The 23,380-nt window shown below is 41.9% G+C and overlaps 2 protein-coding genes across 4 annotated transcripts in view; one reads left to right on the plus strand and one right to left on the minus strand.

Annotated features, from left to right (window-relative positions):
* Window positions 1–17,400, minus strand: part of LOC127942807 (uncharacterized) — a 230,112-nt gene extending 212,712 nt beyond the window's left edge. Inside the window, exons 1-3 of the mRNA XM_052538776.1 lie at window positions 17,273–17,400; window positions 16,598–16,900; window positions 15,884–16,186 (exon numbers count right to left, since the gene is read on the minus strand). Of these exons, the coding sequence (XP_052394736.1) occupies window positions 15,884–16,186; window positions 16,598–16,900; window positions 17,273–17,324 (658 nt within the window). The 5' untranslated portion in view covers window positions 17,325–17,400. The remainder of the gene's footprint in view (window positions 1–15,883; window positions 16,187–16,597; window positions 16,901–17,272) is intronic.
* Window positions 6,478–9,855, plus strand: LOC127942808 (uncharacterized). Of its 3 annotated transcripts, none has more exons than XM_052538781.1 (3): window positions 6,478–7,868; window positions 7,942–8,512; window positions 8,791–9,855. In XM_052538781.1, the coding sequence occupies exon 1, from the start codon at window positions 6,494–6,496 to the stop codon at window positions 7,604–7,606; it is 1,113 nt and encodes a 370-aa protein (XP_052394741.1). In that variant the 5' UTR covers window positions 6,478–6,493; the 3' UTR covers window positions 7,607–7,868; window positions 7,942–8,512; window positions 8,791–9,855. The 3 variants fall into 3 exon arrangements, with proteins under 3 accessions (XP_052394741.1, XP_052394742.1, XP_052394740.1); XM_052538782.1 differs by lacking the exon at window positions 8,791–9,855 and adding an exon at window positions 8,652–8,769; XM_052538780.1 differs by lacking the exon at window positions 8,791–9,855 and having other exon boundaries at window positions 7,942–8,607.
* Window positions 17,401–23,380: the final 5,980 nt, after the last annotated feature.

Here is a 23,380-nt window from a genome sequence, read left to right on the forward strand (position 1 = left end):
AGTAATTGCATGAATTTACCTGATTAGTTACAGGAGAGCTTGCTGAGCTTCAATACTGGTTTTGAATCAGGTCTGATGTATGATTCAAATGATGAGGAAGACCATCTGCCCATGATCTTAACAGCTGATGTAGAGATCCCTCATTCAGCTGCTGAAGTAGCTGCCCCAATTCTGAATGAATGGCCAGTAGATAGACTGCAGCTTTGAGAACAGTGGTTAAGTGAGTTCTAAACAGCCTTGGAAAGGGGTGCTCCGTTAGGAAAAATAGAGCTGGTGCGTTTTAGAAATTCTAGGTCGGATTTTAAGAAATTTCACCATGCAGAGAAGGGACAGGATTTATTGATTTTAGAATTGTTAAGGTGACACCAGAACCTTGCACATCGGTTTTTGAGTGCTTGAGGAGAGTGTGAAGAATTTTTGGTCCGAATCATAGATCTGAAGGAAATGCCGCGAGCAGGATCAAATTGATTGGTTTGAAGTGAATTCCCCAGGAAGCATAACCTGTAGAAGGCAGATAAACACTGCCTCGAGAAGAATATTGAGGTACTTCGAAGGAAGGCCGTAGCAGATGGAAGTAATTAATTTTGCAATATGGGCAGGGTAATAGGCAGACATTTGTCTTTAATTTGTTGGAAGATTTAGCTAACCCCTCAAGTAGTAATAGAACTGAATAACCAAAAGGCTTGAAAAATAGATTATAAAATTTAGCGTGGATTAGATGCTGGCAAGGAGTCTGCGAATAGAGAGATTAAGATTGCGATTTTTTTTTTTTTTTTTAAAGACAAGAAAGGAGCAACGGTCGAAATTAGAATAGGAATGCAAAAATTGGAAGGAAAAACATTAGAAGCGGACCATGCAAACGTGTAGGCTTGATTGTAGAGGGAGCGACGCCTTAGAAATGTGATTTCCAGCTGACGTAAGCACTTCGTTTAGTATTATGTCTGCTAACGGAGGGCAGACTGAAGAATCCGGGTTGGCTGAGGGCACAGCTGTCTGAAAGTCTAAAAGTGTAAAGTGAAAGCCGCAACAGCCGAGTAAGAGTGATGAACCAACACCAGTAGATGCGCGAATATAAACAAGCCTTGATTGTAGCTTAACCCCTTAACTGTCACTCCCCAATTTTTTTTTTTTTTTTTATTAAGTTGAGGTATCAGAGGTTAAGTTTAAAATAGGCATAAATCGAATTGACTTAAGCTTACTAGCATACATTGCTAATCTTGATGTAAACAATTAAACATTGTTTGTCTTAGTAATCTTATCAAATTCTGAACATTTCCACTCTGTAACGAATAATTTTTCTGATGACGTCAGTTTGACAGCATGAGCAGAACCTACTTAACGCGCCCCTCCAGCCGTTAGTTAGCTATGAGTGATGGGCGGTCACACTGCACTTTTCTCTCCATTGACTTCCAGTCATACCCATGCGAATGCGTCGGACCGGAAACGCAAGCTTATGCGAAAAATTTTGCATTTTGCTGCGTTCCAAAGTTCAAGTTTGGTGAACTCTGACCAGGGAATTTGCATAACGTGAGGATGTGGACCAGTAGAAGAGCGATACATTGCTGCATTACCTCTCTGTACAAAAATTCAAAAAAGGAAGCGCTATATAACTTTAGCTGTTGCGCAGCGTCCTATTTTATAATATATTAAAATATTTATAAAAGAAAAGAAGCTGCATGGTTTTTAGTGTCGACGGGAACAGGTGATACATTGGAATGACAACGTTTTATAATTTTTTTTTTCTTTCTTCTCCCCCTCCTCCCCTTAGGGTGTATATATTTATAGAGAGATACAGAGTAACGTTACAATATAATAAAACGCTTTCGACGCCGTTGCAAAAGACACAGTGCTAGCAAGCACATATTAATCCATCTTGTGATAATTGAGGGGAGACTGTTTTATCTTGCTCCCGCCCATATTCGCAGTGGCGTTCGAAATAATTTCGCATGTTTAAAGTCTAGTGTGACCGCGCCTTGAGACGGAGACCAGGAGTGCAAACAAACCATGCCTGCTAATTAATATTCGGTTTAAACTGGAGATAGGTCACTACTCTGAAATAAGGTCAGCAGCAACTCGTGTCACGTGGAGTTATATGCCTGCTGACTGAGCCGAATCTTACCTACGACTCAAAAGAAGGGTCCATATACGCATCAGCTTGGTAGATCCAGTGTTCATAATTCGCTAGCCCAAGAGTAAGCCATGTAAAGATGAGGTGAGAGCAGCGGTTCCCTGCATCTGCAACCATAGAATCCCATTAGAGTATGAACTTTTCAGGAATAACGCAAATGAAAGACTGAATAAACAATTATTAAAGCATAGGATTAAAACAGCGAATCTCAAGTGTGCTAGACAGAGCTTTTTTTTTTTTTTTTTTTAAGAAATGCGAAAAATCTTTATCAGTATAAAGACTGTAGCGTTTATGATGAGCCTTAAAGTGTCTCATTACGAAGAAGTTATTCAGAAAATTGCATGCACTATGATCAACATCTTAATTATGCTGTGCAAGTCTGCTAGATAAACAAGCACGAAACGCCCAGTGCTTTATTTGAACGCGTAAGTATAAATCCTTGCAGATAATAAATTAATGCCCAGGCGCCCCAAGTGCATAGAACAAAATTATACTTATAATGCTCAAGACTTGTGAAGTGATGGAGGCGAGATGCCGAAGAGACCGGCAGCCTTAATTCTGTCTGCTGGTCCGGAGAGACTTCATTTGTGCAGGTTCACGTGAGCGTACGGATGAATATTTGTTGATTGAGACCAAAGTCTTTTCAGGTGTTGAGACCCAAGCAGCACTGACGCGACATCTCGGAAAGATGTCCACCAGTGTTGCCAAGACCGTATTTTTTTTTTTTTTTTGTGGGTTGCCTTTTCTGTCCTGGGTTTGAGGTGACCCCAATAGTGTTATATATAGCCCCTAGAATGTGAATTCTACTGATAAATCCCTTTTGAACGCGATTGCTAACTCCCTGGATGGAGAAGCGCGGCGAGAGGTGCATGCCGCCCCCGAAGCCGTTAGAGCCAACGCCCAAACCGTGTTCCAGTTCCTCACTGAACAGTATGGTGACCACACCCCCGTAGCTGTCCTTCGCTCCCAGTTCTTCAATTGTAAGCAGGGCCCCCGTCAACCGATTAGAGCTTTCGCCCTGAGGTTGCGAGAGCAATTCGCCCGACTACAGACCCGTCAGGACCACGGGTTGGGAAATGAAGAGACTCTATTGCGGGACCAGTTTCTTCTGGGGCTGAAGGAGGGTCCGGTGAGACAGAGCCTACGTATCCAGTTTCGAAGGGACCCGGGTCTTACGTTCGAAGATCTGAAGAAAGAGGCACTGGCCCTGGAAGGTGATGAGACTGAGGTGAGTGGTCCCCCAGTGCGGCCGTCAGTGAAGTAGCACCAGCACAACCCGGAGGCCCTGATTGGAAGCAAGCACTGAAGGCTGAACTTTTGAAAGATGTCCGCGATCAGATGTCTGAACTGTCTAAAGCCCTCGTAGGAGAATTGCGCCAAGGACGGGCGCGGGAGGAACCACGGCCGGCGCCCCGAGACCGAGTGTACTCAGAGGGAGGCCGAGAGCCGTTCAGGCGCCCGAACCACTTTAATCGGCCCCGTTTTGAATGGGACGAGCAAGGGCGACCCATCTGCAACCGCTGTGGCAAACCAGGTCACTATAGCCGCCAGTGTGGGCCCCGCAGGGCGTCAGAAGGGGGTTTTTAGGTCGGCCGGCCACTGTGGGTCGTGTGGCCGGGACCCCTCGAGAAGACCCTGGAAGAGGATATGGCTCTAGGAGCCAGATGATTGGGCGTAGCCCCGTGGCGAAGGTGAGAGTGTGCGGCAAGGAGATTCAATGCCTGGTAGACACAGGCTCCCAAGTGACGTTATTTGCTGAGAGTTTATCCGAAGAAGTGTTTGGGAAACAAGGGGCACCAGGGGCGGAGGCCCCCTGGCTTACTCTAAAGGGCGCAAACGGCCTCGACATCGCATATATTGGCTACCGATTGACGGACCTAGAGGTTCACGGAGTGATGGTCCCCCAGAAAGGTGTGATTATCGTGCAAGACCATTGTCTGGGTGCACATCGAGCCCTGTTGGGCATGAATGTCCTCGCTGATTGCTGGGAAGAGCTATTTCGGGCTAGGCCCGTATCGAAGATACCACCTGCAGAGAGGCCCAAGTGGGAGTGTGTGGTAGCTGACTGTCGAAGGGTGCAAATGAGCCAAGTCTGCAGAGAACAGGAAGAGGTAGGAAGAGTGATGTGTCATTTTGCTTTGTCTGTCCCCGCAAAAAGTGAGGCTGTTGTGTGGGCACGAGTACCGCCCCGAAGAGCGGGCCCAGAAGAGTGGGTGCTGGTGGAGTCCCATGTGGATTGTCCACAAGTGGAAGTGGCACGAGGACTAGCGACGGTCCGGCGGGGGAGAGTCCCCGTGAGGATACGGAATGTACACCCATACGCGGTGCAACTACATCGGCACCAACGATTAGCCCGTCTGACAACGGTTACACCCCACCAAGTAAGGGAAGAGAGGGATATTAGTTTTCGTCAGGTGTGCCCCACTGTCATCGAGGTGGCCCTGACACAAGTAGACACCCCATGGGGTGGTATGGAGAGGAGTGTGCCGAGCCACCTGGCGGGTGAGTCATTACAAGGGGAGGATTTAGAACAAGCACAGACACAGAAGTTACAGGCCCTCCTTCGGAGATGGCAGCATGTGTTCGCCGCCCAATTCCGCCCACTTTGTATACCGAGGTACGTACACTCCTGCAAGGCATGCTGAAGCAAGGAGTTGTCAGGGAAAGCAGCAGCCCGTGGGCGGCCCCCATAGTGCTGGTGCAAAAGAAGACGGGGGCTTGGAGATTCTGCGTGGACTACCGTTAGCTGAACCTCGTGACTAAGAAAGACGCTTTCCCTTTGCCGCGGATCGAAGATTTGCTTGCCAGCCTCACGCAGTCGGCATGGTACTCTACCCTAGATTTGGCCAGTGGCTACTGGCAGGTGCAGGTGGCCGAAGCAGACCGGGAGAAGACTGCCTTTACAACCCCGTTTGGACTATTTGAATGGGACCGGATGCCTTTCGGGCTCTGTAACGCTCCGGCCACCTTCCAGCGGCTGATGCAGCGGTGCTTGGGAGGTCAGTTAATGGAGTCAGTATTAGTTTACCTGGATGATGTGATTGTTTACTCCCCAGATTTTGATTCACACCTGAGGCACCTCGAGGAAGTCTTTCGGGCCATGGAGAAGTACGGATTGAAACTACAGCCCAATAAGTGTCACTTACTACGGAGAGAAGTCAACTTTCTGGGCCACGTGGTCAGTGCGGCTGGAGTGTCCGTAGATCCTGGAAAGGTATCGGCCGTGAAAGACTGGAAGGCCCCGAGGACAGTGAGGCAAGTGCGATCCTTTTTAGGATTTGTGGGATACTATAGGCGTTTCATAAAGGACTTTTCAAAAATTGCTAAACCCCTTAATCAGTTGCTGGTTGGCACAGGTCGTAACCGGGGCCGGGGGTCGCCCAACGTAGACTGGGATGCAAATTGTGAGTCGGCGTTCCAGACATTGAAGCAGGAGCTGCTACAGGCCCCTATCTTGGCATACGCAGATTTCACAAAACCATTCCTTTTGTATACAGATGCCAGCAATCTCGGGCTGGGAGCGGTGTTGGCTCAACGGCAGGACGGAGTCGAGAGGGTCATCGCGTACGCCAGCCGGAGCCTCCACCCAGCCGAGAGGAACGATGCGAACTATAGTTCTTTCAAATTGGAGCTGCTGGCATTGAAGTGGGCCCTAAGTGAGAAATTTAAAGACTACCTCTGGGGTGCCAAGGTGACGATCATTACAGACAATAACCCATTAGTACACTTACAGACGGCGAAGCTGGGAGCCGTGGAGCAGCGGTGGGTGGCCCAACTGGCCAACTTTGACTATCAACTACAGTACCGACCAGGGCGTGAACACACGAACGCGGACGTCCTCTCAAGGCTGCCCGAAGCGGAAAGCCCCGGAGGGGCCGGCCCGGAGGAGGGCTATATGGTAGGAGCAGTAGAGGCACCAGGCAGCAGACAAGAGGCCGTGCCTGAGAACTGGGGATGGGATCCCCGTCGGTGGAGGGAGAGACAGGCCAGGGATCAAGATGTGCGGCTGGTAAGAGAATGGCTGGAACAGGGCTGACGCCAGCGGAGAGGTTAGCCCAGACGGATACTGGGAGGAGGCTGCTGGGGCAATGGGACAGGCTGGAGCTGAGAGATGGCGTTCTGTGCAGAAGGGTCAGTGACCCGAAGTTGGGCGAAGAAGTACGCCAGATCGTGGTACCCGCAGATGAGGTAACGGCGTTAGTTTCAGCGTACCACAACCAGTTGGGGCACCAGGGACAGGAGAGGACCGTGTCCCTGCTTAGGAGATTCTTCTTTTGGCCCGGGCTAGAGGCATCGGTGCACGCCCTAATTCAAGCTTGCCCGAGATGCATATTGTTTAAGTCCAGGCGGGAGGTCCGAGCGCCAATGGTACCCATCCATGCGAAGGCCCCCCTTCATATCATGGCTATGGACTTCTTGACACTGGGCCGACCACGAGATCGCTACCAGAACATCTTGGTAATAACGGATTTGTTCACAAAGTACGCTTGGGCTATCCCCACCCTCGACCAGACTGCAACCACCACCGCTACAGTTTTATGGCGGGCCGTCTTCCAGACGTTCGGATGCCCGGAGTTTCTGCACTCCGATCAAGGAGCCAACTTTGAGTCCAGGGTAATTAGAGAACTATGCCAGTTGTACGGTTGCACGAAAACTCACACCACTTCGTATCATCCTCAGGGGAACGGCGGCTGTGAGAGATTCAATCAGACCCTATTGGGGCTGCTGGGGACCTTGGACCAACAACGGCAGGACGATTGGGTGAGTGCATTGCCAAACCTCCTACAGGCCTATAACAACAGTATACATAGTACTACGGGTTACGCCCCCACGTACCTGATGTTTGGCAGACACATACGAATGCCTACTGACCTGGTCCTAGGAGTGACAGCCGACCAAGAGGAAGCAAGTGTAACGGAGTGGGTGGGGCGCCATCACCAGCGCTTGCATTTCGCCTACGAGCAGGTGTCGAAAAGGATACAGACGGCAGGAGAGAAAAGTAAGCGGTTGTATGATCGGACTGCTAGAGAAGCCCCTCTACTGCCAGGAGAGAGGGTGTTGGTGAGAGATAATCGGCGGCAGGGGAAGGGGAAACTGAGTGACCGTTGGGAGGCCACCCCTTATGTAGTCTGCCGGCAGCAGAGGCCGGGACAGCCGGTCTATACCATCCGGCCAGAAGGGAAGTCGAGCCCTGACCGTGTGGTGCACCGGAACATGATTCGCCCATGCCCTAACTACCCTGAAGCCGTGGAAGAAGTCCCCACGGAACCTGTACCAGCGGCCCCCTGTATTGAAGGTTGGGCTGTGGTACCAGGGAGACCCGTGGTGGCACCACCCCTGATCGCCCCGAGAGAACCAGAAGCAGCCCCTGAACAAGCTGAGCCCGATTCACCAGTGAGACGATCCCAGCGAGAGAACCGAGGCCGACCCCCTGCCCGCTATGGTGAGTGGACAGCCCGAGGACGTTCTAGGGACTAGAACGGATTGGCGGGGGAGGATGTCACAAGGTGACGATCTTTAGGGGCGGAACCAAAATTCGGGAAGTTTGGTTCCGCCCGGAAGTGTTTCCGCCCGGACCGGAAAAACAGAACACCGGAACTTCCGGTAGCGCCGTAAGAGGGAAAATCAGGGAATTCGATGCACCTGTGCCTAGTTAGGGACAGCGGTTGGTGATTGGAGGATACGCTGGACAAGGCAGTACTTAAGGCCAAGTTATTTCACAGTCTGGGAGCTCTTTCTGGTGTGTGTGAAGCACTGTGCCGTGCCCGTCTTGGTGCGCTGCTGGTGGCTGTCTAACTCTCTCTCTCCCTCAGGCTGGAATTGTATGATTGTGAAGACATCGCGAACCTTAAAGGTTGAGAAGTGAACGGATTATACGGCGAATTGAGACGACGTGAAAAAGGGGATTGGAAGCGGCATTGATGTGAGTACTAAGAGCAAGCCGAAAGTGCCCTGTATATTGACCTGGCGTTGTGTAGATCTCTCCAGGAGGAGGAGGGCGGCCCTACCCCTAATATAGCGTGGTGGGAGAGCCGAAGGAATACTTATTGAAGTAGTCACAACGACGACATCACTAGCTAGGCCGCATATTCCATCGCCAGATCCGAACCAAGCGAAGTGAAGGAAGACGGGTGTCCTTTTCGTACACTGAGTGTGGTGGGTGAGTCTTCGTGCTGTGAAAACCTATAATTTTGACGTGGTGCTGTATATTGCTGTGGGTTGCTGTGTATTGCCGTGTGTCCTGTCAGATAAACCCCCGCCTTCACGCACTTCGTCGCGGGAGGACAAGGAGACTGCTGGTTCTAGCCTAGTTCAGTACAGTATATGTTGTGAGCGTGCTTCAGATCTCCGGAGATAGCACGGTACGCTGTGTTCAGCCCAGAGGTGAGAGCTATTCAAAGCAAACTAACTGTGCTTTGTGTCCAATCTGATACCTGTGGAGAAAAAAAGGAAAGAGAGAGTGAGTAACGCAAGGAAAAACAGAGGAAACCTGTACGTACAGTACGCTGTGTCCAGCCCAGAGGTGAGAGCCATTCAAAGCAAACTAACTGTGCTATTGTGCCCAAGTTGATACCTGTGGAGAGTGAAGGAAAGAGAGAGTGAGTAACACAAGGAGAAACAGAGGAAACCTGTACTTACAGTACGCTGTATTCAGCCCAGAGGTGAGAGTCATTCAAAGCAAACTAACTGTGCTATTGTGCCCAAGTTGATACCTGTGGAGAGTGAAGGAAAGAGAGAGTGAGTAACACAAGGAGAAACAGAGGAAACCTGTACTTACAGTACGCTGTATTCAGCCCAGAGGTGAGAGTCATTCAAAGCAAACTAACTGTGCTATTGTGCCCAAGTTGATACCTATGGAGAGAAAAGGAGAGAGAGTGAATAACACAAGGAGGAATAGAGCGAACCCTGTACTTACAGTACGTTGTGTCCAGCCCAGAGGTGAAAGCCATCCAAAGCAGAGTAACTGTGTTTTGTGTCCAAGTTGATACCTGTAGAGAGGAGGAGAGAGAGTGGATAACGCGAGGAGAAATAGAGCAAAACCTGTACTTACAGTACGCTGTGTCCAGCCCAGAGGTGAGAGCCATTCAAAGCAAACTAACTGTGCTATTGTGCCCAAGTTGATACCTGTGGAGAGAAAAGGAGAGAGAGTGGGTAACACGAGGAGAGACCGAGGAAACCTGTACCTACGCCGCTGCCTGTGGAGAAAGAGAAAGCGAGTGAGCACCCAAGGAACGAACTGTGTGAACCAGTACTTACTGTGAGCTGCAATCAGCGAAGAGGTGAGAGCAAAACCAAGCCGAATTAACTGTGCCTTTGCGTCCCAGCCGTTGCCTGTGGAGGAAGAGAAAGAGAGTGAGCACCCCGAGAACGAACTGTGTGAACCAGTACTTACCGTGAGTTGTATTCAGCGAAGAGGAGGAAGAAGGAGGGCGCTACGGATACCTAAGACTCTGGCCGGGCCCCGAGTCCCACGCCCCGGATCCCCGTGGCCCCCTTGCTCCCTGACCTCTTCCCGGCCATAGCCCATCTGGAGGGCCGAGTCAGAGTTTAGTTTTAAATTGCCCTTTCCCTATTCCCCAAGCTATTTTTAAATATTTAAATAAAGATTTGTTTTATCACTTACTTGTTCTCGTGTTGTTTGGCCATTGGGTTGGCTTTGGGGACCTCCTCGAGGTGGAAGTTGAGAAGGGGTGTGGCTTAGTCAAAGCATAGCCCGCCCCTGGGTGTGACAATAGCATCCACAGAATATAGATCAATATTTCTCCAGCCTGGAATGCAGTAGAAGAGGTTTTGGTATTCAGAAATCCTCCAGCTTCTGTCTTAGTCTTATTCTTTGCAGATCGATTGTTTGTCCCATTGGATGACATTTTTATTATCAATTTGTATCTTCTGTTGGACTTACGTATAGTAATTGGATTCAATTGGTTTCAATGAGTTTTTAATTTCAATAGATATTCCCCAAATATCCAGTTAGTCTTGTTCAGGTACAAGTAAAACTGCAGATAGTTTAACTGTCATATTCACTCTCTATACCATATATTCGTTTCCTACTCCACCTACTTCCCTTTTTTACTTTTTTATCTTAATGATTATCTTTTCTGTTCCTTTTAAGGTAGCCTTTTTCTTTTCTTTATAATAAAGTTTTTTTCTAAGTCATGCTCATTTGTCTTTTTAATACGTGATCCTTTCCCATCCCTTGGGAATAAAGTCATTCTTGTTCCAAGAAAATCCTCCTTCTCATGTCCTCTCATCCCTAGATAAGGGTGACTGGAGAACCTGGTCATTATTCCATCCTGATATAATCCTAATGGTTTGAGAACCTGTAGGTTCTCCCAAATCGACCTGGAAGACATCAAAGTCTGGTCCTTTGCCCTACAGACCATACATGACCACAAAACTATACCATCCCAAGTGCAACTGCACCCCTCTCCAAAATTCCCAGATACTTTATAGGAGTCAATCCGTAATTTTGAGAGTCCTGCCCGATAATTATCACAAATTAGTACTCCCGATATCTCCGTTTGAGTCTGTTTATGCATCATTCATTCTGCGTCCATGTCCTTCTCATCACAAAACTGATTATAACAATAGAAATGCTCTAGACCCATGTTTACTGTGCTGTACCCGGATTAGGCCTTTTTGGTTAATGATGGATTTTATCTTCTCCATTAATTACTTCTTTACCAAATCCTTATTACTCTGGATTCGGTCATTCTCTAGTTCTACTGTATTGCTTTCACTTTATCAACCATTCCCAAACCTTCAGAGAACCTACTTTTCTTGTTATATTGACTTCGTCACCAACTTCAAACCTCAAATTTTTCATAACTTCCCTTTCTTTCCGGTTCACTGTATTGCACATGTTGAGGTCCAATAAACACTGGTCAATATTGAGGTCAATATCCGTGTCCCAGTCACCTAGGTTTCTATTCTTAGCAAACCATTCTTTAACAGATCTAATTGGATTGGATTTATCTAGTATTATTCTATGTTCTTTGCAGAATTTCTCTACAAGTTTAACACTTATATTATGTGCACCATCTGCTCTCAGTCTTTCCATCGGTCCCTGACACTTTATCCATTCTTTTAATCACTCTACTAACTTTTCTTCGAGTGCTGCTCTTAAAGGCCATATAATGGTTTCAATTTCTTTATGACCTAATTCATCATCTCTCTGAAGTGCTCACTCAACAGCTGTCACTTCCGGTAACTGTGCGGTCCCCTGAATTTCCTCTTTCTGTCTGATCAGCTGTCCATTAAATTCAACCAAGTATCCTCATTATCTTTCACTTCCATCAGTGAAATATTTGGGTAGGTGCTTATGGTTCTTATGATATCTAGTAACTTTATCTTTCCTTTTCTGTTTAATTCTTCTCAAATCTAATTGATTGTCTCCTAGAATTAAACTCCATTGATCCCGTCTATGACTATTTTCATGAGCCTGGTTCATCACTAGATTTCTTTTTAACCTAGCCAGTTCTCCAGTCATAGAAAAAAAAAACTTTTGGTTGTTCTTTTGCTACAGCTTTTAGCTGCAATAATCTTTTACTCACAGCAGCTATTTTCATCAAAACGCGTCATCGCTGCTTCTTGCTGGTGTGTCAGAAATGCAATCGAGCATCGCCCTTCTACACTCCACAGTGTTAAAGTAACTTCCTCTTCTTCTTCAGAGATGTGAACGTAAAGAGGAAGTGTCTTATCTCATCGTTCTAATGCACCACTATTAAGACATGTTTTGATTCATTTTAATCTAGCCTGCTCCATTTGCTCGGTCCACTGCCATTTTCCTTCCTTGGATCCCTGATATAATATTTTTGCCTCTCTAAATATTTCTTGATAGTCCACTCCAGACACTCCACCAACTACAAGCAACTCCACACCACACATATAAACTCTCAGAGCAGATCATTAGGGTAGGTGTAGGGTTAGGGTTAGTTGAAAGTGTTACTCTACCAACAGTTGACATGTGGTTGCAAAGCTACTCAACGCTAGTAGAAAGTCCAAAACGGATCACCAAAACAAAGTGCCAACGCAGATTCAAGTGCTCTTACTTATCCTTTGTGGATATCAAAATATCATCAATGTAAACTACTGTATAAGCGGGATTTCTGATAAAACTTTCATAATTGCACTTTAAAATTGATTTGGCACAAAGCTTGTATCATCTTTGATTAACGTCATCTGTTTTCATTAAAAATTTTTAAGGGGATCCGAAGAATCCTATTCTTATATCACTTCTGGATGTTCTTTGTTGTTTTTCTTTTACTTTCTCTTTGGTTTGACTTCCTCTTTTTCTACACTGACTTCTTTTTTTACTGTCAGCTGTTTTTCACTCTGCCTATTCTTGTTTAGGGTCTACTTTTTAGTCTCTTTGCCATAATGTGCTCAATTTATTCAATTATTCTGGACTTTTCTGGATTAACTTTAGGGCCAGATCTTTCTTCAGTTTGTCTCTGCTTTTGGATCTACTCTCCATCTCATAGTGATTATAGGGCTTCTTTTCAAGGCTTGACCGTCTCATTGGGTTTTTAGACCTTTGTGTTTTATTATCTGATTTTTCCCTGTCTGTCTGGATTATTTCTGTCTTTCTGTCATATCGAATTAGAGCTTTTTCTAATTCTTCAGGAGAGGTCTCTGGGCCATAAAGAAGGAATTATTTTGCTCCTGCTACCGTACGCCACTTTTCTTCAAAGCTTTCCTTTTCAGTTTCTTCTTTATTATTAGGAATTAACCCTTCAAAAACCCTAGCTAATTTTCTGCCTCTGTGCAGCCCAAATTCAGCCTTGCGAGTCCACTTACTCACCAGATATCTTCATCTGTTCACCATATCTGACTAGTTCACTCACTTTTCCTTTCACTGTAGTATTTTTCAATTTGGCCTTTTTCAAGAGTTCCATCTCCTGATCTTTTCTCATTAATTCTTCCAGAGTTAGTTTGGATTCCATTGAATTATCTTAAGTTCATCTTGGAGTATGCACCTGATTTATGGGAGTTATTGGCCTTCTCTGGCCTGGTGTCCCCAAGTGTAATTAATAAGTGCAATTTATCTCAACTGGTTACTCTATTTCTTCCTCTGACTGGTATCTTGACTCAGGAGTTATGTCCCTGAAACTGAGCCTTCTCTGTCTCCTCGTTTCTCTGATGGGGGAAGTTATCACATTTCTGTCTGTATATTATTCAGCTACTAGGCTACATCTACCTCGAAAGCTGAATTTCCTGGAACTTCATCAGAGAGTCTCTCTTGTAGAGATTTTGCTCGAGTGCGCCCTCCGGCGACGAGTATGAATGAAAAATAAATTCATTTAGTACTCATTATTGCTCACCACACCTTTCCTTAAGTTCTTCTCCAGTGTTTCTGTGGCTCAGTGGTAGAGCATTGTGTTAGCAGTGCAAAAGGTTGTGGGTTTGATTCCCAGGGAACAAAGTTACTGTTAAAAAGAAATGTATAGCCTGAATGCACTGTAAGTTGATTTGGATAAAAGCATCTGCTAAATGTGAAGGTAAATAAATATATTGTTATTACAAAAGTAATATTCCTTATTTTGTTTAATGTTTTATTTAGAAATATTATTATTAGTTTTATTGATATATAAAATAACAGGAATATAACAGCTAATAAAATTGGTGTCTTATCTCCATCCTGCCGCCAGAGGTCACTCAAAGAGAAACAAACACAGGCTACGAAATTACACTGTTTACAAAACTGACAAAATAAGTTTTCTATGTGCTTGTGTACAAATAATTGTTTCTTTTCTATTTGGATTTCTTCAGAAAAGTACATCCATCTTCTTTCTTTCAGTTTCCTGTTTAATGTCTCTCCTGTATGTTGCTGGCTCATTAATATTCAACATATTAAAGCATTGGTCTGATCACTACCTCATTCAGCATGGAACTGACGTCATTCTTCAATCTCATCAGTCAGCTTAAATAAAATAACTGCTCTTGAGCCTTTTGTCACTTTAATCAGACTGAATAAGCTTCTTTGGCACTAAAATCTGTTTATCTGCACTGTTTGTTCACTTCACTGGATTGCACTCTCTCTGCCATGTGCCTTGCACTGCTTTATTTTTATTTTAGATGCTAGCTGCATTTCGTTGCCTTGTACCTTAATGTGCAGTGACTATAAAGTTGAATCTAATCTAATATAATAGGAAATATTACAGCAATATTTAGCAATATTTCTGATTTGACTGCGCTGGTATTATCAGATGAGAAGTGAACTGATCTGGATGATGACAGCAGTGTTGTGATTTATAGCTGAAATGAGCTCATTTGACCAACTTCACACAGTTTATCGATCTATGATGACTTCTGCCTCTGCTAAACACAAAATGGAAAACAAACTCTTTTCATGAATATACTATATTAAGTATTTTAAAATAATGTTTGATAAGGGAGAACTGTACATGCTGCATGTTTTGTTCAGTTCTTAAATAAAATATCTCATGTCTGTCTTTATTCATCTTATCAACACAACATCAGTTTGTCTTTTCTTCTTTCTTAATGTCCATGTATCCAACATATATTCACTGAACACAGTGTCATCTAGTGTCTTCCTAGAGTAACATTCACAATCACTTGATATCATCACACTGCGCTCTGAACTTCTGTTTTCCTCCAGACGGCGCTCGATATTATAAATGCTACAAAACATAAACAGACTCTTGAAGCTCAGAGTGAGAAAACTTTATTGATAAAGGCAAGCAAATACAGAAGACAAATGAATAGTACAGTGAGATCAGAGTCTTATCTGAGAGAAATATAATCAACAAGCTTTTAAACTGCATCTGTACAATAAAAACATTATTAGACAATTACATTTTAAAAGCCCTTAAACCCTGAATCAAATATGAAAGCCTAATATAATGAATAATACAAGCAACGCAACTTTTAGTTATCTATATTAATATGACAAACCACACAAAACACCCTTGAAGAAGTTTTAAAGTTCAGCGTCTCCTTCAGATTTCAATTCCCCTCAAGAACATGCACCTGATGTGTGAATCTGTGCTTGATCTTGATCAGCTCTTCTGGATCTGATGTCATAAACCAGAAGAATGACAGTAGCCACGCCCACCAGAGCAGAGAGGACCAATCGGATCACAGCTTCAGTAGAACCACAGCAGTGGACAGAGTCTGAGGAATAAAAACACCAAACTGAGATCAGATCAGTCAATAAACATTAATATCAAGAATATTTGAAGAACAGGACACATGATCTCTACTCACCAGAGACAGAAACAGTGAAAGCTTTTAATGACTGGTTTAGATTTAAATGTTTTGGTCCTAAATGTAGTAAATAACGTCCAGCATGTTCAGTTGTGATGTCTGTGATGGTCAGAGATCCAGTTTGATCGTCCAGCTTCAGTCTGTCTCTGAATCTCTCATCAAGAACATCATCATTTACAGAGAATCCATCATCCCATTTATTGATCTCAGCTAATAAAGTGATTTCATCTCCAAACCTCCACTCTACTGAAACACCATTCATTATTTCAGTAAGATCAGAGTTCAGAGTGACTGAATCTCCCTCCTTCACTGATATTTCTTCTGTATCACCAAACACACAGAGAACAAACAGAAACAGGGTTTGTCACAAGTTAGTACTGTAAAAATACTTTATAATTGTTTATGTAAGCAATTAGTTAAGAAATGTAATTTTTAAATAATAATGTAAAACAAAAGAACAGACAAAAAATAATATTGTATCTGGTGATGAAAAAATAAAAAAGGTGTAACAAATATTTAATTCACCATTGACAGCATTGAGAAAGAACGTTTTCCTCATTCTGCTCCTACGGTCGATCACGAGTTCATAACGTCCAGCATGTTCAGTTGTGATGTTTGTGATGGTCAGAGATCCAGTTTGTTTGTCCAGCTTCAGTCTGTCTCTGAATCTCCCGTCAAGAACATCATCAAATACAGAGGGTCTGTCATCCCATTCATAGATTTTAGCTATTAAACTGTTTTCAAACACCCACTGAATCCGATCATAATTTATTTCAGTAAGATCAGAGTTCAGAGTGACTGAATCTCCCTCCTTCACTGATATTTCATCTGTATCACCAAACACACAGAGAACAAACAGAAACAGGGTTCATCACAGATTGCGAGTGTTATTTAATGGTTTACTAAAGTAAATAGTTTGAAGTTTTAATCTGAAATGAATGACATCATTAAAGAACAGAAATGGTGTTTGGATTAATAACTGTATCTTTTTGCTGATTCTGTAAGGATCATCAGAATCAGAAACATCAGAAACATCTCACGGCAATTCATACATATTTTACGACTTGCATAATTCGTTTGAATTTGTACGAATCACTTACACTGGGGTTTATAGACAAATCGTGTCAAATCGTACAAGTGAGGTTTTACAAATTCATACGAATTAGCCACTTCGTAAAATACTTACGAAATGGTCGTGAGATATAAATATAAAACACCGGAAACAATTATTTAACCCACCATAGACACAGAGCCAGAAACTCTTGCTCACAGTTTTGGTCTCTACTTCATAATATCCAGCATGTTCAGTTGTGATGTTTGTGATGGTCAGAGATCCGGTTTGATCGTCCAGCTTCAGTCTGTCTCTGAATCTCCCGTCATGAACATCATCAAATACAGAGAATCTGTCGGCCGTCACATTGATTTCAGCGATTAGACCATATTCACACTCCCACCGAATCAGATCATTATCCATCATTACAGAAAGACCAGAGTTTAGAGTGACTGAATGTCCGATTTTCACGTACGTTTCACCAAACACACCTGAAGAACAGAGCTTTTTTAAAGATATATAACACTTTCCTCTCATTATGATGGTTTAATCAAACTTGTAGAGTCATTAAAAACAAATCCTCAAACCAATCTCCTCCAGACATCACTTTTGGTCACACTTTTACTTTAATCTTTAATGTCAAACTAACACTGTCGGGTATTTAAGCTTCATATTTATTTTATTTTATAATTTCATAATAGACCTGAATTTAGATCTGAATTCAAACTTGATCTCACCACAGTTCACTTATTTCTATTTGAGAATAAGTGAATATTAAACCTCTCTAACCAAATTATCCAGTATTTTATTACATGCTACCAGAACAGAAGCAACTGAAGCCATAAAAAATAATTTAAACTCACCAACCAGACGCCAGAAACACAAACAGAACCAGAATCTGTGAAACATCTTCATTGATTTCAGTTCACAAATATGAAGACAAACTCTTCCGAACTGGTTCAGTAATAAAATGACAGATGAGCTGATGAGAGACTGATCTGTAGTAAAGTGAAGTGAAACTCTACTGTCGGCTGAAAGTGTTAAACCGTGTGAACATCCAGCTCTTTTCTTCCTTATTTATTCACACTATCTTTGTCACTTTTAGCTCTAGTCTCCCACAACTTCCTGTTGATCAATGGTGTTAGTTTACACAGAAATAAACTGAATCAGAACATGATCAGAGACTAGAGAAGATACGAGTGTTTAAAGCAGTGTTTGATCGGCTTGATGTCAGGTGTGAGAGGATAACAAAGCCCACCTTTTGTCTTATTTTATTCTGGCTAAAGAAATATACATTAAACCTCTATTCACATCTTTGTTTCCCACACGTTAATGTAATATAAACTATCGCTCTTACCTCTGTTATTAATCAGATGCAGGAGAGACTTCTGTACTTCTTCCCACCAGAGTCCAGTTCATAATACAGGATCAGGAACAAAATAAAATAATAACTTTACTCTTAATAAATTACTCAGAGACTTGTTTAAAAGATGTTAAACGCATCACCATATGAAATGGTTTCCCTTTATTCAAACAATAACTCATAAGAAAATAATAACTAAAAGTAAATAGCGTAAAGTCTTCAACCGAGATGCAGCAATGAATGTGTTCAAACCATAACATTATATAGTCACAAAAACAACACGTCCTTTTTTCATGATTTATTTCGGTGAACACACACACACATCCGCATGCACACACTCATAGACAGGTTGCTATGGAAACAGGAAGTATGACATATCACTTTCGTAGCAACCTCTATTAGAACACATTCATATGAAGTAATTTCTGCAGTTTTTCTTTCTTTAAAGCAAATTAATCCATCTCTAGTTTTAATCTTAATCCGTTACAAAATCTTAAAAGTGTAGGCCAAGCAAATAACTACTTCTACACCAAACTGCATAGCATCATTTCTCTTATGATAAGATAAAAACATATTGCAATACATAATTTAGAAAGAAAGTCCATACTGTAACGTAGTTGTAAAATGCACTTCCTTGAACAATCATAATTCAGCTAGCAAGAGGCAGCATACGTGACAGTTTTAACTGTTGAGCAAATTCTAACATCATGCATTTCTTTTTTCTTATCCCTCTGATGGTCTTCGTTTCATGTTTACCCTTGTGTTTTGTGGGGTCTCCAGAGACCCCAGACAATGACATTTAATTTTGTAACAAGATATTAGTTTTTTTTTTTACAAATGTAATTTTACTCTGTTTGTTAATGTTTTTACTCAACATTTGTGCAGTTTTTGGAGGATTTATGATATCTTAAAAATTTCTATAAATATATAAATATTTATTTAAATAGGCTTTTTACAAAAAAATTGCATTTGATGTAAAAATCATTTTATAAAAGACCCAGATTTCTAACTTTCATTCATGGGGATAACATGGATCATTTTAAATGATTTAATGTAACATTTATACCCATTTTTTGGAAAATGCAGTTAAAAAAAAAAAAAAAAGTCACTTTAACCACTAGATGGCTATAGAGCTCCACTATATGCTAGTTGCTATTTGACTACCTGAAAGAAATCTTTTCACAAGTTGGATTCAGTTGGATTCATTTCTAAATATTATAAAATCACAATTATAACAAAAATAAAATATTTTTTGTCAAAGGTTAGCATTTTTTTCCTGTTTTTCAATAATGTTACATCACAATGCATTGCAGGCAGTAAGCATGGTAAACCGCATGACTTCTGATGGGGTTGGAGCAGATTTGTGTGCGTGTGCTAAATTGTTTTGTCTCAAAATTTGTGACACTCTGGGTTTTCGGGGTGTCTGGAGACCCCGCAATCAAAATATCATCAAAATCAGAAACAACGCAGAACAAATCGACAGAAATGGCACAAATAAAGTGGCACACTTCCTCCAATGCAAAAAACATCCACAATGCTAAATTATATTGCTCACAACACACATACACACACACACACACATATAGAGAAATACATTTTTGAGACTATAGAAACTGTTCTCTTATCATTTGTCAAATAAAATCATCCAAAATGCAGAACCAACACAAATATAAAGTGGTTACACTGACACCGACAATGTGTACACACACACACACACACACACACACGCACGCACGCACGCGCACGCACGCACGCACGCACGCACACACACACACACACACACACTCACGCACGCACGCACGCACGCACGCACACACACACACACACTCACTCACACACACACACACACACTCACACACTCACACACACACACACTCACACACACACACACACACACTCACGCACACACACACACACACACACATATTTTTTTTTTTTTTTTTATTTACCTGGTTCATTATCACAGTTATCGAGTGACAGATGATTGTGAATATTGTGAATGGGAAATCTCATTCCTAAATAATATAACACTTATATTATGTGCACCATCTGCTCTCAGTCTTTCCATCGGTCCCTGACACTTTATCCATTCTTTTAAACACTCTACTAACTTTTCTTCAAGTGCTGCTCTTAAAGGCCATATCATGGTTTCAATTTCTTTATGACCTAATTCATCATCTCTCTGAAGTGCTCTCTCAACAGCTGTCACTTCCGGTAACTGTGCGGTCCAATGAATTTCCTCATTCTGTGTGATCAGCTGTCCATTAAATTTAACCAAGTATCCTCATTATCTTTCACTTCCATCAGTGAAATATTTGGGTAAGTGCTTATGGTTCTTATGATATCTAGTAACTTTATCTTTCCTTTTCTGTTTAATTCTTCTCAAATCTAATTGATTGTCTCCTAGAATTAAACTCCATTGATCCCGTCTATGACTATTTTCATGAGCCTGGTTCATCACTAGATTTCTTTTTAACCTAGCCAGTTCTCCAGTCATAGAAAAAAAAACTTTTGGTTGTTCTTTTGCTACAGCTTTTAGCTGCAATAATCTTTTACTCACAGCAGCTATTTTCATCAAAACGCGTCATCGCTGCTTCTTGCTGGTGTGTCAGAAATGCAATCGAGCATCGCCCTTCTACACTCCACAGTGTTAAAGTAACTTCCTCTTCTTCTTCAGAGATGTGAACGTAAAGAGGAAGTGTCTTATCTCATCGTTCTAATGCACCACTATTAAGACATATTTTGATTCATTTTAATCTAGCCTGCTCCATTTGCTCGGTCCACTGCCATTTTCCTTCCTTGGATCCCTGATATAATATTTTTGCCTCTCTAAATATTTCTTGATAGTCCACTACAGGCACTCCACCAACTACAAGCAACTCCACACCACACATATAAACTCTCAGAGCAGATCATTAGGGTAGGTGTAGGGTTAGGGTTAGTTGAAAGTGTTACTCTACCAACAGTTGACATGTGGTTGCAAAGCTACTCACCGCTAGTTGAAAGTCCAAAACGGATCACTAAAACAAAGAGCCAACGCAGATTCAAGTGCTCTTACTTATCCTTTGTGGATATCAAAATATCATCAATGTAAACTACTGTATAAGCGGGATTTCTGATAAAACTTTCATAATTGCACTATAAAATTGATTTGGCACAAAGCTTGTGTCATCTTTGATTAACGTCATCTGTTTTCATTACGATTTTTTAAGGGGAGCTGAAGAATCCTGCTCTTATATCACTTCTGGATGTTCTTTGTTGTTTTTCTTTTACTTTCTCCTTGGTTTGACTTCCTCTTTTTCTACACTGACTTATTTTTTTACTGTCAGCTGTTTTTCACTCTGCCTATTCTTGTTTAGGGTCTACTTTTTAGTCTCTTTGCCATAATATCCTCAATTTATTCAATTATTCTGGACTTTTCTGGATTAACTTTAGGGCCAGATCTTTCTCCAGTTTGTCTCTGCTTTTGGATCTACTCTCCATCTCATAGTGATTATAGGGCTTCTTTTCAAGGCTTGACCGTCTCTTTGGGTTTTTAGACCTTTGTGTTTTATTATCTGATTTTTCCCTGTCTGTCTGGATTATTTCTGTCTTTCTGTCATATCGAATTAGAGCTTTTTCTAATTCTTCAGGAGAGGTCTCTGGGCCATAAAGAAGGAATTATTTTGCTCCTGCTACCGTACGCCACTTTTCTTCAAAGCGTTCCTGTTCAATTTCTTCTTCATTATTAGGAATTAACCCTTCAAAAACCCTAGCTAATTTTCTCTCTCTGTGCAGCCCAAATTCAGCCTGCGAGTCCACTTACTCACCAGATATCTCCAGCTGTTCACCATATCTGGATAGTTCACTCACTTTTCCTTTCACTGTAGTATTTTTCAGTTTGGCCTTTTTCAAGAGTTTCATCTCCTGATCTTTTCTCATTAATTCTTCCAGAGTTACTTTGTATTCCATTGAATTATCTTAAGTTCATCTTGGAGTATGCACCTGATTTATGGGAGTTATTGGCCTTCTCTGGCCTGGTGTCCCCAAGTGTTATTAATAAGTGCAATTTATCTCAACTGGTTACTCTATTTCTTCCTCTGACTGGTATCTTGACTCAGGAGTTATATCCCTGAAACTGAGCCTTCTCTGTCTCCTCGTTTCTCTGATGGGGGAAGTTATCACATTTCTGTCTGTATATTATTCAGCTACAAGGCTACATCTACAGGGAAAGCTGAATTTCCTGGAGCTTCATCAGAGAGTCTCACTTGTAGAGATTTTGCTCGAGTGCGCCCTCCGGCGACGAGTATGAATGAAAAACAAATTAATTTAGTACTCATTATTGCTCACGAAACCTTTCCTTATGTTCTTCTCCAGTGTTTCTGTTGCTCAGTGGTAGAGCATTGTGTTAGCAGTGCAAAAGTTTGTGGGTTTGATTCCCATTGAACAAAGTTACTGTTAAAAAGAAATGTATAGCCTGAATGCACTGTAAGTTGATTTGGATAAAAGCATCTGCTAAATGTGAAGGTAAATAAATATATTGTTATTACAAAAGTAATATTCCTTATTTTGTTTAATGTTTTATTTAGAAATATTATTATTAGTTTTATTAATATATAAAATAACAGGAATATAACAGCTAATAAAATAGGTGTCTTATCTCCATCCTGCCGCCAGAGGTCACTCAAAGAGAAACAAACACATTATGGCTACGAAATTACACTGTTTACAAAACTGACGAAATAAGTTTTCTATGTGCTTGTGTACAAATAATTGTTTCTTTTCTATTTGGATTTCTTCAGAAAAGTACATCCATCTTCTTTCTTTCAGTTTCCTGTTTAATCTCTCTCCTGTATGTTGCTGGCTCATTAATATTCAACATATTAAAGCATTGGTCTGATCACTACCTCATTCAGCATGGAACTGACGTCATTCTACAATCTCATCAGTCAGTTTAAATAAAATAACTGCTCTTGATCCTTTTGTCACTTTAAACAGAATGAATAAGCTTCTTTGGCACTAAAATCTGTTTATCTGCACTGTTTGTTCACTTCACTGGATTGCACTCTATCTGCCATGTGCCTTGCACTGCTTTATTTTTAATTTTAGATGCTAGCTGCATTTCGTTGCCTTGTACCTTAATGTGCAGTGACAATAAAGTTGAATCTAATCTAATATAATAGTAAATATTACTGCAATATTTAGCAATATTACTGATTTGACTGCGCTGGTATTATCAGATGAGAAGTGAACTGATCTGGATGATGACATCAGTGTTGTGCTTTATAGCTGAAATTAGCTCATTTGACCAACTTCACACAGTTTATCGATCTATGATGACTTCTGCCTCTGCTAAACACAAAATGGAAAACAAACTCTTTTCATGAATATACTATATTAAGTATTTTAAAATAATGTTTGATAAGGGAGAACTGTACATGCTGCATGTTTTGTTCAGTTCTTAAATAAAATATCTCATGTCTGTCTTTATTTATCTTATCAACACAACATCAGTTTGTCTTTTCTTCTTTCTTAATTGCCATGTATCCAACATATATTCACTGAACACAGTGTCATCTAGTGTCTTCCTAGAGTAACATTCACAATCACTTGATATCATCACACTGCG

Source organism: Carassius gibelio, chromosome A22 (assembly GCF_023724105.1).
Source record: "Carassius gibelio isolate Cgi1373 ecotype wild population from Czech Republic chromosome A22, carGib1.2-hapl.c, whole genome shotgun sequence".
NCBI lineage: Eukaryota > Metazoa > Chordata > Actinopteri > Cypriniformes > Cyprinidae > Carassius > Carassius gibelio.